This window comes from Pristiophorus japonicus, chromosome 12 (assembly GCF_044704955.1).
Source record: "Pristiophorus japonicus isolate sPriJap1 chromosome 12, sPriJap1.hap1, whole genome shotgun sequence".
Taxonomy (NCBI): Eukaryota; Metazoa; Chordata; class Chondrichthyes; family Pristiophoridae; genus Pristiophorus; species Pristiophorus japonicus.
In genome coordinates this window covers 14,212,296-14,225,447 of record NC_091988.1, presented here as the reverse complement: position 1 = coordinate 14,225,447, position 13,152 = coordinate 14,212,296, and the positions used below count along the sequence as shown (strand labels likewise).

The window sequence follows — 13,152 nt, the reverse complement described above, 5'->3', positions numbered from 1 at the left end:
CACTTTCCCAAAGTCCCATCTCTCAGGATCATCAAATCCTGCTCCCTGCATCGTCTCTGATGGCCAATCAGTATTTAATACAATTTACTGCTGTATCTGCCCACACTCCAATCTGCGTGGGCAGATACAGCAGGAGCGACGAGATCGGGGCGAAGGAGCGGTGGGAGACTGTAGAGGGACGTGTTCAGGGCCCAGGAAAGGCGTGGGTTCGGGGCCAGGGGCCCAGGGGCAGCACAGGCCAGCCCACACTGCGATATGTGTGCGCACCAAGTCCGTGCAACAGAGCAGGTCTCCATTCATCTTGGATAACCCTTGGCACTGTACCAAGACCTAGCTCTGTCAAGCCCGTGTGATGGTTGGTGTGCAATGGCCACCACACATTAAAAATTCCACGCACGGGCATCTTCCACCCTTCAGGATGTAGTTTGGCACCTGGAATATTAGGTCCTTCATTGAAACACCTGTGAACTCATCCTTCTTTGGAGTGGAAGCAAGTCATCCTCGTTTCGAGGGACTGCCTATGATGATGATGAATACAATTTATGCCCACGTAAAGCCCACTGTCAGCTTAACCTCAGTGGTGAGAAAATTATTGTAAAAAGTCCTGAAGGACAGGATAAATCTACATTTGGAAAGGCAAGGATTAATTGGGGACAGTCAGCACGGATTTGTTAAGGGGAGATCATGTTTGACTAACCTGTTTGAATTTTTTGAGGAGGTAACCAAGAGGGTCGATGAGGGTAGTGCGTACGATGTAGTATATATGGACTTTAGCAAAGCTTTTGATAAGGTCCCACATGGTAGACTGATCACGAAGGTTAAAGCCATGGGATCCAGGGCAAAGTGGCAAGTTGGATCCAAAATTGACTTAGAGGTAGGAAGCAAAGGGTAATGGTTAATGGATGTTTTTGTGACTGGAAGGATGTTTCCAATGGGGTTCTGCAGGACTCACTACTGGGTCCCTTGTTTTTTGTGGTATATATCAATGATTTAGATTTGAATATAGGGAGTATGTTTAAGAAGTTTGCAGATGACACTAAAATTGGCTGTGTGGTTGATGATGAAGAGGAAAGTCATGGACTGCAGGAGGATATCAATCTACTGGCCAGGTGGGCAGAGCAGTGGCAAATGAAATTTAATTTGGAAAAGTGTGAGGTAATGCACTTCAGGAGGACTAATAAGGAAAGGGTATACACATTAAGCCGTAGGCCACTTAATAGTGTAGATGACCTTGGAGTGCTTGGCCAGGTGGATAAGGGGGTTAAGAAGGTATACGGAATGCTTGTCTTTATTGGCCGAGGCATAGAATATAAGAGCAGGGAAGTTATGCTTAAATTGTATAATACTCTGGTTAGGCCACAGCTGGAGTACTGCATGCAGTTCTGGACACCATATTATAGGAAGGATGTGATTGCATTAGAGAGGGTGCAGAGGAGATTTACTGGGATGCTGCCTAGAATGGAGAATCTTAGCTCCGAGGACAGATTAGATAAGTTGGAGGACCATCAGTTCGGTGAAAGACGCACTTTGGTCTTGCCGAAATTTGCTGGTCTTCCAGAGCAAGGAGATATCCACGTCTGCGTGTTGCAGACTGGCGCAATCCAAGATCCAAGACTACGTGCTGAGGGACGCACTTAAAATTAGTGCAGCCGCCGCAAAGGCATGGTGGGGAAGGGCCACAGTTTAAAGCCCTTCTGCCACGGTAAACCCGGGGGCAGGAATCAGTACAAAACCCCCCTCGGGCCGTACTTGTAAACCTTTGTATACAGAGAGCACCATGATCTGAAAACACCTGTACAGTGCCATGTATAATGCAAGTTCAACAACTGTTTAGTAATGTATGTTGTAAAGAAATGTAACTGTACTCCGTGTACTGTATAGTGCCACATGTAACGTAATTTGATGACTGTATTACAATGTATCCTGGATTGTACTGAATTGTATCCTGAAATGTAAAGCAAGCAAATGTATTGAACGGAACTGCTGTCAACATCCAAATGTACTGAACTGCCTTCCAATGTATCGTGCAAATTTTTATATGAATAAAGTATATATTTTGAAATTTAAAAAAAAGGTAGGTTGGATTTGTTCTCATTGGAACAAAGGAGGTTGAGAGGAGACCTCTTTGAGGTGTACAAAATTTTGAAGGGCCTGGATATAGTGGATAGCAAGGGCCTATTTCTACTGGTGGAGAGGTCTATTACGAAGAAGCATAGTTTTAAGGGGGTTGGTGGAAGCTTCAGAGGGGATTTGTAGGGGGGGGCTTCTTCACGCAGAGGGTTGTGGGGGTCTGGAACTCACTGCCTGGAAGAGTGGTGGATGCAGAAACCCTCACCACATTGAAAAGGTACTTGGATGGCCACTTGAAGTGCTGTAACCTGCACGGTTACGGACCTAGAGCTGGTAATTGGGATTAGACTGGATAACCTCTTGTTGGCTGGCGCAGATACAATGGTAATTACTGGGAATCGAATACGATCAGGGTGATCTCCTGGACTAGTTTCGATCGCCTGGATGGGTCGGAGAGGAATTTTCCAAGATTTTTTTCCCCCAATTGGCCTGGGTTTTTATCTGCTTTTTGTGCCTCTCAGGATATCACAAGGCTCTGGTTGGGGTGGAGTGTAGAATGTTGTGGTGCAAGGGGTGTCGCAGTTATGTGGGGTGGACTGGGTGCTCATTACCTTACCGCCATTGTTGATTGTTCAATATGTAACTTTCAGGGCTGCTGAATGAGGGCCGTGCGGCTCTTTGTCGGCTGGTGCGGACACGATGGGCCGAAATGGCCACTTTCCGTGCTTTCTATGTTTCTATGTAAAAATGTTGATAAATAAATGATGACCTTTTAATTATAATGTATTTGTCCTCCTGCAAGATCTCTCTCCTTCAGTAACTTTTACAGCTTAACCAAGGTTACAACTGGTGCAGTAACTGAGCTATATTGGTAAACAGTACATCCTCTTTCTTTGGATAGCAGGATGCGAGGACAAAGGATCTCAGTCATTAGGTCCCTGTCAGGCCTCAAGACATTATAAACCTTCTCCACTAGGGAGCCAGTTAAGTTTTTATTGAATGACCATAACTCTGCGATGTGCTATCATGGGCTTATTATAGATACTGAGTTGACCTATTCTTCTTTGGATTCATTGACTGGTTGCATCTTTGTTAACTGAACTTTGTTAAAAAGCAACACAGGAGATGATGCTTTGATGTCTAAAGTCTAGGATGTTTCCTACATTACAACAGTGACTACACTTTTTTTTTAAAAAGTACTTCATTGGCTGTAAAGTGCTTTGAGATATCCGGTGGTCGTGAAAGGTGCTATATATATGCAAGTCTTTTTTCTTCTAAAGTGAGAATTGGTCCCCATCCAGAGTTCTCTCAAAATTTTCTGATACTTGCACTTTCTCCCACGTCCAGTATAAAAGCATATCATCTGAAATACCCACTGTTCCTACCAGTAATCACACAAACCTATAATTCAAAGTACTCTGCACGGACCCTTGTCCGTAAGTGTTAGTTTAACATAGAAACATAGAAAATAGGTGCAGGAAGTAGGCCATTCGGCCCTTCGAGCCTGCACCACCATTCAATATGATCAGGCCCCATGGACCCATTGCAGGCTGAAGATGCCTGGCAAGTAACTACATTTTTCCAGACCTCCCTCTTCCCTCTGAATGATTAGGTGCATGCCGGGCAATTTTGGCTGTGATTTGCACAATAGGCAAGATGCCCGGATGACCAGTGCCAGGAACATAGAAACATAGAAAATAGGTGCAGGAGTAGGCCATTCGGCCCTTCGAGCCTGCACCACCATTCAATATGATCATGGCTGATCTAGCAACCTCAGTACCCCATTCCTGCTTTTTCTCCATACCCCTTGATCCCTTTAGCCGTAAGGACCACATCTAACTCCCTTTTGAATATATCTAACGAACTGGCCTCAACAACTTTCTGCGGTAAAGAATTCCACAGGTTCACAATTCTGAGTGAAGAAGTTTCTCCTCAACTCGGTCCATGAATCTTGCAGTGCCTTTGACATAGGATGGGTCTTTACTTTCACCAAGTTGCTTTCATCAAAGCAAATTGGCTATCTGCTTTTGTCCTAACTTTTCATTTTGATTGGCATATATCTGAGTCAAACGATATTTTAGGTATCTTCCAAAATGGTTTTTTAGATGGCTGATTTCCATTGGATCATCCAGGATCTGTAACCAGGTTGTAAAGAGTTAGCAAAGCACTTCTGAGAAGGCTAATTGCCAGTGTATCATCTATGCTGACATGAGGTTCAGGCCTGATACTAGCCAGCGAATCTACATGTTTCCCCCCGTCATCGTGGTTCTGGCCAACACAGGCTGTTTTGCAGTCTTGATTGTTTGGATCACTCTCCCGGTTTGGTTTGACTGAGCAGAAGATTACATCTTGTGCAGTTTAATCCGCAGTGTTTCTGCACTGAGCACAATCCAAGTAGGGAAGTAGTAGGAAGGATAAATGAACAAAAGAATATAGTGGCGAATGAAGTATGTAAGCCATTATAAGCTGACCAAATGAATCAAGAAGGTCAATGGAATGCTGAAATCCATGTCGAGAGGTACAGTTATTCAGAGCACGAGTCTGACCTCATTCAGTTTTGGGCAGCCACCTTAGGAAGGATGTACAACTTTTGGAGAAAGTAGTTATAATTTGCTCGGGTGATATCTGGAGTGTGATGAAAAAAACTGGGGTTGGGTAATATTCCCTGGAGATGAGGTTGAAGGAATTAAATATTTTATTTTTAAGTGTAAATCCGAAAATTAGGGGACAACAGACCTTAATCAAATATCTTGTTTACACATGGAGAGTGAGTTGGGACCTGCTTGAGCTTTTACACTAAACCTTTGCTGTGAAGCAGTTTATGCAGCAGCCAGGTTCAAGGAATGTGACTTTTAAAATGCAGGCAATGATATGGTTGCAAAAGTTCCAGTTCCAGGTCCATATATTAATCCAGCAGACTAGGCACTGCCTGCAAGCGATTACTGATTTATTTGGGAAATCTTCAGTTAAAATAAGATTGTATTGCATCTTCCCTCAAGCACAGGCAAAAATAGTGATGACAAAATATGGCAGCAAATTGCCGAGTGGCCCTGGTGGTGGAAAACTTCTGTAAAATAATTGTATATTAAGGTGAGCATCCCAGGAAGAGATGAGAAGAGGACTCAGTACAGAAGGGAAAGTGACTTTTGTAAAGCAAGCTTAGTGCAAGTTTAAATCAATAGTTGTTTGTGTACAAGTCCAAAGTACCTTAGAAAACTTGGGTAGAATATTGGCATGCTCTAATTTATAACCACATGCTTTGGAGATCTTCCATTACCAAGAGAACCCTGCAGCTGAATCAGTGCACATTTGGCTTCTTTGTGTGATGCTGAGATTGCAGGTGCTCAATAGGTCCAATACTGTGACATGTTGTGCCAACAATTCGTTAACTGCCTTTACCTTCTCCTTTCATAGCATTCTGTAATAACCTGCTCAAACGGGATAGTAGCCAGGAATGTTGGTGTTTCCTTGCAAAGAAACGTTATTTGATAGACATGCACCAGGAATGGAGCCAGGACTATAGAATCCAGGCAGGGCAAGGAGCAAGCAAAGACATACTCGAGATGGTTTTATATATCAATGTTAATTAATACATAGGTTGTAAGGATATCTGCTGATGTACAGTGGTAGGAACTTGGGGGGGAATCTAAATGGTGGCGGCAATTGTAGCAACTGTTAACGGGCATAAGACGCGGAGGGAAGCCACTGCGGATAAGGATTTGAAAATTATGTTGAGGATAAAGGCCAAAAAGCGGGTGGAAATAATTTTAAATGGTAGTGCAGCTGCACCTGCAGCTATAGCTTGTTTTGTTAACACTTTGGAACAGTTTATAAGCATACAGTATAAAGATGCCTACATTGCCCATCTCTCTTTGTAGCATCCTCATCATAGGCAGTCCCTCGAATGAGGATGACTTGCTTCCACATGAATTCACAGATGTTTCAATGAAGGACCCGATGTTCCAGTCCTGAACTCCAATTGAGGGGGTGGAAGATGCCTGTGCGTGAATTTTTTTTAACGTGGGGTGACCGTTGCACATCAGCCACCACACGGGCTTGACAGAGCTAGGCCTTGGTCCAGTGGCAAGGGTTAACCAGGACGACTGGAGACCCGCTCTACTGCACGGACCGAGTGTGCACTGGCCCATGCTGCCCCTGGGCCCTCGGCTCTTCTGGGCCCCATACCCTGATTTGCCGCACCGTCGCCTTACAGACTTAAAGCATTTACATCAAAATTTGATTGAGTGTTTCTTTGATTATAAAGAAACTGTCAGATTCATAAAATCATTTGAACTTGGGCCGACTTTGAGGGGTGGGCGTGGGGTGTAGTGGAGTGCGTTGGAGAGGGAGTGATGAGATTGCATGACTGCCGCAAAAAGTCGGGAGTCATATTGGCTCTCGGGTCTCATTTTAATTGTTCACTTTGGCCAATTGCCCAAACGCAGCATGAACGACGATGGCCAACAAGCAGGAGCAGAGATTGTACTGCTGCAGGCCATTGCCGGGGACCCAGTGAACAGTCCCCAGCATATTGCAAGTGAAGGTGGAGGGGGGTTCAAACTGATTGCAGTTGTATTAAGGGCAAGTGAAGCCCAGGGGAGGCCCAACAATTCCTTGTGCCACCCCGAGGAGCAATCTTGCCCACAAGGCATCATTTAAAATATTAAAAATGTTTACTTATCCTGGGCCTCTTCAGGCCCTGGATCCACGATCCGGCAAAATCCCCACACATGGTCGGTCCTGTATGTGACTCGTGGCCTGGGGTTAAAATAGCATTGGGGGTCTGAATTACATCACTGGACCCCATTTTTCAATATTCACGGGGCCTCTGATGCTGCCTAAATCACGCCTGTTAAAAGGGCATGGGGTACCAGTGCAGCATGAGTAAGACAAGTACCATGATGCCCTGATTTTAACCCCTTGATAGCCTGTTCTCATTGGGCACGGGGGTGAGGGGGGCATTAAAATTGGGCGTTGAGTCAAACGCCACATTTTAACGTTTCTTGGGCATTAACTGGTGGTATAGAAAAAGTTATATTAGACATTTTTAGGTATTAAATACACTATCGCTGGGTTAAATTGTTAACAATGGCTGCAATCTCTTTTGTTTATTAAAAAAAACTACTACTTTAGAGGAAAAAAGGGGCAAAATAAACTAGGTGGAATAAAGACAACATGATCCTTTCTAGATCTAATGGGCATGATCTAACTAGCATTACATAGACCAGTGATAGGATCTTGAAGATGTAATTCCAAAGCTTGGGTTGAAAATAAATTCAGGTCTTCAGGAAATAGCAGATTATAGGCATTCATAAAGTATAATTCTATATACTGTTTAAAACCTATGAGAAACACACTACCAAAAGTGCTATTTACGATTTTCACAATTGCAGTGAACAATAAACACAGAAACCTCTAACAGAAAACTAAAAGTCTATAGTACATGTATAGAAATGTATATGGCCCTATCATGAAGGCAGATTTAGCACAAACTACTCCAGGATTGTAACCCACCATTTGACCCTGATGGTCAAGGGCCCTCGTCAACAAGCCCGCTTGTATTCGGGGCCTTTCCTTCATCTTCAAACTCGAGTCATTCTCAGCAACCAAGAACAAACAAGTTGCCTCAAATATTGACAGACATTGCTCTCAGTGTAATCACAGTCACACCAAGAAACCTGGACATTACAGTGCATTCCTCCCCGTGCAAATCAAAATAGACAATGGCTTCATAAAGTATAGATGTAAATGTACATTTTGGTGAATTCAATTTAAAAACAAGAAATGCATGTAGTGTTAACCCTACCTGGGTACTCTTTGTACTCTCGTGAATGTTACTGCAATTTTGATGGCCCCTAATCCAATGGCAATTGACGGTGTTGCAGTGTTGTTTAGTTTTTATGGGTTTCCATTTAGCATTTAATGTCTAATGCTAAAATGGACTTTGGTGTTGTAAACAACTTTGTAAGTGAACACCTTTCAGCATGTTTTATATCTGTCCATAAGCAATAGAGAAAGCATAAATAAAAAATGTCACACGGAAATTAATGGGTGTAAAATGGCCCACATTTATTTGTATGGCAATTGCACAAGTATCTTTTAAGTGAGTAGCAAGGTTATCATTTGTCGTTTTTTCCCCTCTTGTTGATTTTACATAGTGGAAGTAACTGTTTCTTTTGGATTCTATATGTTGCCTACAACATTTCAGCTGAGTGAATCCTTACAGAATTTGATACTCTCATCAGTATTGGTGGAACGGGATTAATTCATAATTATGCTCAACTTATTGACTTGTAGCAGTTGGAAACTGGACATCCCACCAGCAATGGCAGTGTCGTTCCACAGGTGATGGCATTGTTGTCAAAGAAACACTAGTGACAATTCAAAGTAACTGTTGGGCATAAATATCTGGACTTACTAATAACAGCAAACACTTTGCGATCCTACTTGTGATGTCTAGAGGAGTAAATCTACTTGTATTCATTGTTCTTTATATTTTTGTACTGCGCCCCCTGCCCTGCCCCCCCCCCCCCATTATTTCTGGTGAAATTGGTACAGTATGATCAGATTCCATCCTTGTACTGCTGTTCTGTACAGGTATAACAAGAAAAGATGGGGAAACACAGAAAAGATCAGTTTCCTGTAAGTAACATTTGCTGTTCGTGTGACTAACCTGTTTAAAGGTCTGCACTTTAATAGAACATCAGATTGCGTGTTGATAGTTTTAAAAAGAAAGTGATTAGACCAGAGCATGAACTGAACATAATTAAATAATTAATGCTCAAGAAGAATTATGGGTGGAATCATCCTGCCTGTGACTGATTTAGCATGTTCAGCACTCACTGCAAAACTGCTGTTTCAGCTTGAACTCATTTTAAACGACTGTCATGGCTTATTTTGTGCTATTAATGTCGGGCGTTAAGCATTTCTGTCCAATAGCTAACATTTAAGCCAATAATTAAGGGACAGAACTGACTAGAATACGCCAACAATCTGGTGCCACTTTTTGTATGTATATCCAATGGGTACATTTGAAGTAAGGTTTAATAATTACATTCCATAAGAGAAGTATGTTGTGTATCATGCTACATGTGGAAGTAATGTGATTTATAGAAGTGTTTTATTTCTATTGACTGATTTTATTAATTAGCAACAATGATTATACTTAAAAGGAACGGTATTGTATCGTTGGCCATTACACTTCAACCAATTGTTTTACTGAGTTACCTGGCCACACTGCATGTCATTATCTACATGTAAATATATTAAAAGAAGAAAATAGATATGGGATGTACTTTCAATATAAAGCGCTCCATGCCCCTAAATCTAGGGACAGTTAAAGAAATATAATTTGAAAATCTCCCTTGTTGCCGAACAGGAAGCTCAGGGTCACATTTGCAGACTTAACAGAGGTGCTCAGGAAAGCGGTCACCCAATAAATGCCCACCTTGCTAGTGATGCCCACATCCCGCGAGTGATGTTTTAAAAAAAGGTTCTACTCTAAAATGTCAATATAATTGCTCAACATGGTTATTGATACAGTGATGTTGCCACATCACACATGACATCATTGAATGTTGCTTTGTTTGCAAACACAGTAAAGAGTCTTGGATGATAACCCATTAAGTATCAAATTTGCTGCAGTACTTAATACATTTTTAATGACTTAGCTGGCACAGGTGCATGTTCCTATTGGTTGCTGATCTCTGTTGAGAAGAAATGCACCATAATGACACAAGCCGTAGAACGAGTTATTAAAGTTAGGACTTCACAAGAGAAATCTATTCCATTGAGGTTGCTGTAACTTCCAGGATGTTGACACTGACAGACCCTTGTTCCTTTACTTAGATTGTAGGGTATCAGTTTAATATTACCATCAATTTTCTCTGTTAAAGATAAAGCTGTAGTTGTCAATACAGTACCTCGAGGGAGCTGAATTTAGTGTGATAGTTCTGACGATGCCATAAAGAGCCTTTGGTAAGTTTTATGCTGTGTCACTCTTAGTAGTTCTCAAACTTTGTAGGATAAGAAGTGTGAAAATAATCTTCTGACACTTAGCAGGAATGGAAAATCAAATGGCTGTAGGTGATAACTGTGTGTGTTTTGGGGTCTCAATATTTTCAACTCCTGGGTTGGTAAACAATGTAGAGATTTAGGCCTGGATTTTAGCCAGAGGCGAGTTCCATGTGGGGGGGGGGGGGGGGGGGGGGTGCTGTGAGGTCAGGCGACCTGGAAGAAAGGGTTTCCCAAATGTCCTGCAGTTTTTAACAGCAGGGCTCCTTTAAATCTTTCTTTGTCACTTTCCTGCCCACAGGCAGCCTGATTGACAGGCTGGAGGCCTGTCAAGTGAAGAAGTCTGCTTCACAAGGCCGCAGCTGAGAAGATCAGGTAGGTCTAGTGGTGGGGATGCAACGTTCACACTATGCTGCGTGGCATCGTAGCGGTCTGGAGGTCTCGTGCAGGTCGCTCACTGGCTTTACAATGGAAATAACCGCGCATGCGCACAAAATTGAATGGGCTGCCTAGCCAATTAAAGGGGTACGCGCACCAATTTTTTTTCCCACAGGGAACATTGGTGGGGTTCTGATGGCGGGGAGAGGGGAGGGTCCATTCGTGGTTCCAATGGTTGTCTGGGGGAGGGGGATCTGATGGCGGTTCCAGAGGTCGAATGGTGGTGTGAAGGGAGAAGGAAGCAGATCGGGGGGGCGGTGTGGTTTAATGGGTATCTTGTTGGACCTGGAGGTAACACTCCTGCTCCTACTGGCCCTCGAGCTGTGCTGTAAAGGCAGTTACCTCATGGATTCAGCCCTTCTCGCCTCCTTTCAGCTGCTGCGTTTCCCAAGGCCTGGGAAACCCGGCCAACATAAGATTTAAAAAAAAACGACTGTTACAATGAAGGCAGGCAGCTTCATTATAATATTTAAATGCCCAACCCGCTCCCCATCCCTCATACCGCCTCCGTTAAAACAAGCAGTGAGCGGGTTTGGTTCTTTTTTCAGATTTTTTTGTATTTTAACTTCTGACCTGATGCCAACCCACCCGTTTTAGGGAGTTACAATTTAACCCTTAATTTCTAGCGCTTTCATGATTTAATTCAATTTAGCATATAATTCACTAGTCACAAACTTAAGTTGATAAAACTTAGCGACAATTCTCTCGTTTTCTCAATCTTGTACTTTAGGATCGTCAGTTGGAGTACAGATACAGATGAGCAACCCTGGACACCGGGAATCCATGATCTATACAATGCCTATGGATCACATTGGTGTGGAGGTTCTCGGCAAAAACATTGCAGATTACTTATTTTCCTGAAGAATTTCATAAGAATATAAGAATTAGGAGCAGGAGCAGGCCATTCGGCCCCTCGAGCCTGCTCCGCCATTCAATAAGATCATGGCTGATCTTCTACCTCAACTCCATTTTCCTGCACTATCCCCATATCCCTTGATTCTTTTAATATCCAAAAATATATCGATCTCTGTCTTGAATATACTCAACAACTGAGTCTCCACAGCCCTCTGGGGTAGAGAATTCCAAAGATTCACCACCCTCTGAGTGAAGAAATTTCTCCTCATCTAAGTCCTAAATGGCCGACCCCTTATTCTGAGACTGTGACCCCTGGTTCTAGACTCCCCAGCCAGGGAGGAACATCGTCCCTGTATCTACCCTCTCAATCCCTGTAAGAATTTTGTATGTTTCAATGGGATCACCTCTCATTCTTCTCAAGTATAGAGAATATTGACCTTGTCTACTCAATCTCTTCTCAAAGGGCAATCCTCTCCTCCCCCCCCCCCCCCCCCCCCCAACCCTCATCCCAGGAACCAGTCTGGTGAACCTTCATTGCACTCAGCATAACAAAAAAACAGATTATCGGGTCATTATCACATTGTTGTTTGTGGGAGCTTGCTGTGCGCAAATTGGCTGCCGCGTTTCCTACAATACAACAGTGACTACACTCCAAAAAGTACTTCATTGACTGTAAAGCGCTTTGAGATGTCTGGTGGTCATGAAAGGTGCTATATAAATCCAGGTCTTTCTTTCCCTCTATGGTAAGTATATCCTTCCTTAGGTAAGGAGACCAAAACTGTTCACAATACTCCAGGTGCGGCCTCACCAGCACCCTATATAATTGCAGTTACTCTGATACTCAAATCTTCTTGTACTAAAGGCCAACATACCATTTGCTTTCTTAATTGCTTGCTGTACCTGTCTGTTAACTTTCAGTGATACATGTACAGGCACAGTCGGATCCCTCTGAGCACCAACATTCCCCAATCCCTCACCATTTAAAAAATACTCTGCTTTTCTAGTTTTCCTATCAAAGTGGATAACTTCATGCTTACCCTGGCAATTATGGTAATGTGGGTATTCTTGGGTTGTGGAAATAAGAATCAAAATTGTGAATGGTGTGAACCTACAAGTAGCCCATCCTAAAATGTAGCAAAGATAATCATGATGCATAATGTTGCAAATCATGAAATGAAAAATCATGTGAATTATAAATGGATATAATCGCTGCATGTCAAGAAAATGAGATTAGATGCTATCATTAATAGTGCATGGAATAATCACATGATTTAAATTGGATACAGAAACACAAGTGAATGTTGCAACTAAGCAAGATTGAAAGCAATTACTGTACAGACCTAAACTGCAGGAGATGAAGATTAAAGTGACTGGATGTATGAAAACAGACATACCCGTGAAAGGAAGGTGTGCTATCCACGTCACATTTAAGGATGCCAAATATCAATTGTCAGTTGTAGTGATGCCAAAATATGTGCAGCCACTTTTCGATGTCCAAGCTTGTGAGAAACTTGATCTAGTAAAAATAGGTATTCACAGTAAAGGTGCAAGATGACAAAGGGTATGGAGCATTTATACGATAATACAAGGATCTGTTTCAGAATTGGATTCTTCTCCGTAGTAACACCAGATTAGGATTAATAAATTAATTATCCCAGTAATACACTCATCAAGAAACTACCTTTCCACTGTGGGAAATAAATAAAAATGTGTTTTGATAGAATGGAGGATTTAGAGGTCATAAAGAAAATAGATGAAGGAATTAGGAAACTCTAG

The 13,152-nt window shown here is 42.5% G+C and overlaps 1 protein-coding gene across 11 annotated transcripts in view; it reads left to right on the top strand.

Annotated features, from left to right (window-relative positions):
- Positions 1-13,152, top strand: part of LOC139277138 (microphthalmia-associated transcription factor-like) — a 403,865-nt gene that overhangs the window by 33,060 nt on the left and 357,653 nt on the right. For 4 of the 11 annotated variants that reach the window (XM_070895178.1, XM_070895176.1, XM_070895189.1 and 1 more), the window contains exon 2: positions 8,668-8,712. The exons of 5 other annotated variants lie outside the window; for them this stretch is intronic. In XM_070895178.1, the coding sequence (XP_070751279.1) occupies positions 8,668-8,712 (45 nt within the window). Of the gene's footprint in view, positions 1-8,667; positions 8,713-10,384; positions 10,459-13,152 lie in introns of those variants that run through there. 2 more of the 11 variants (XM_070895188.1, XM_070895183.1) reach the window with 2 other exon arrangements.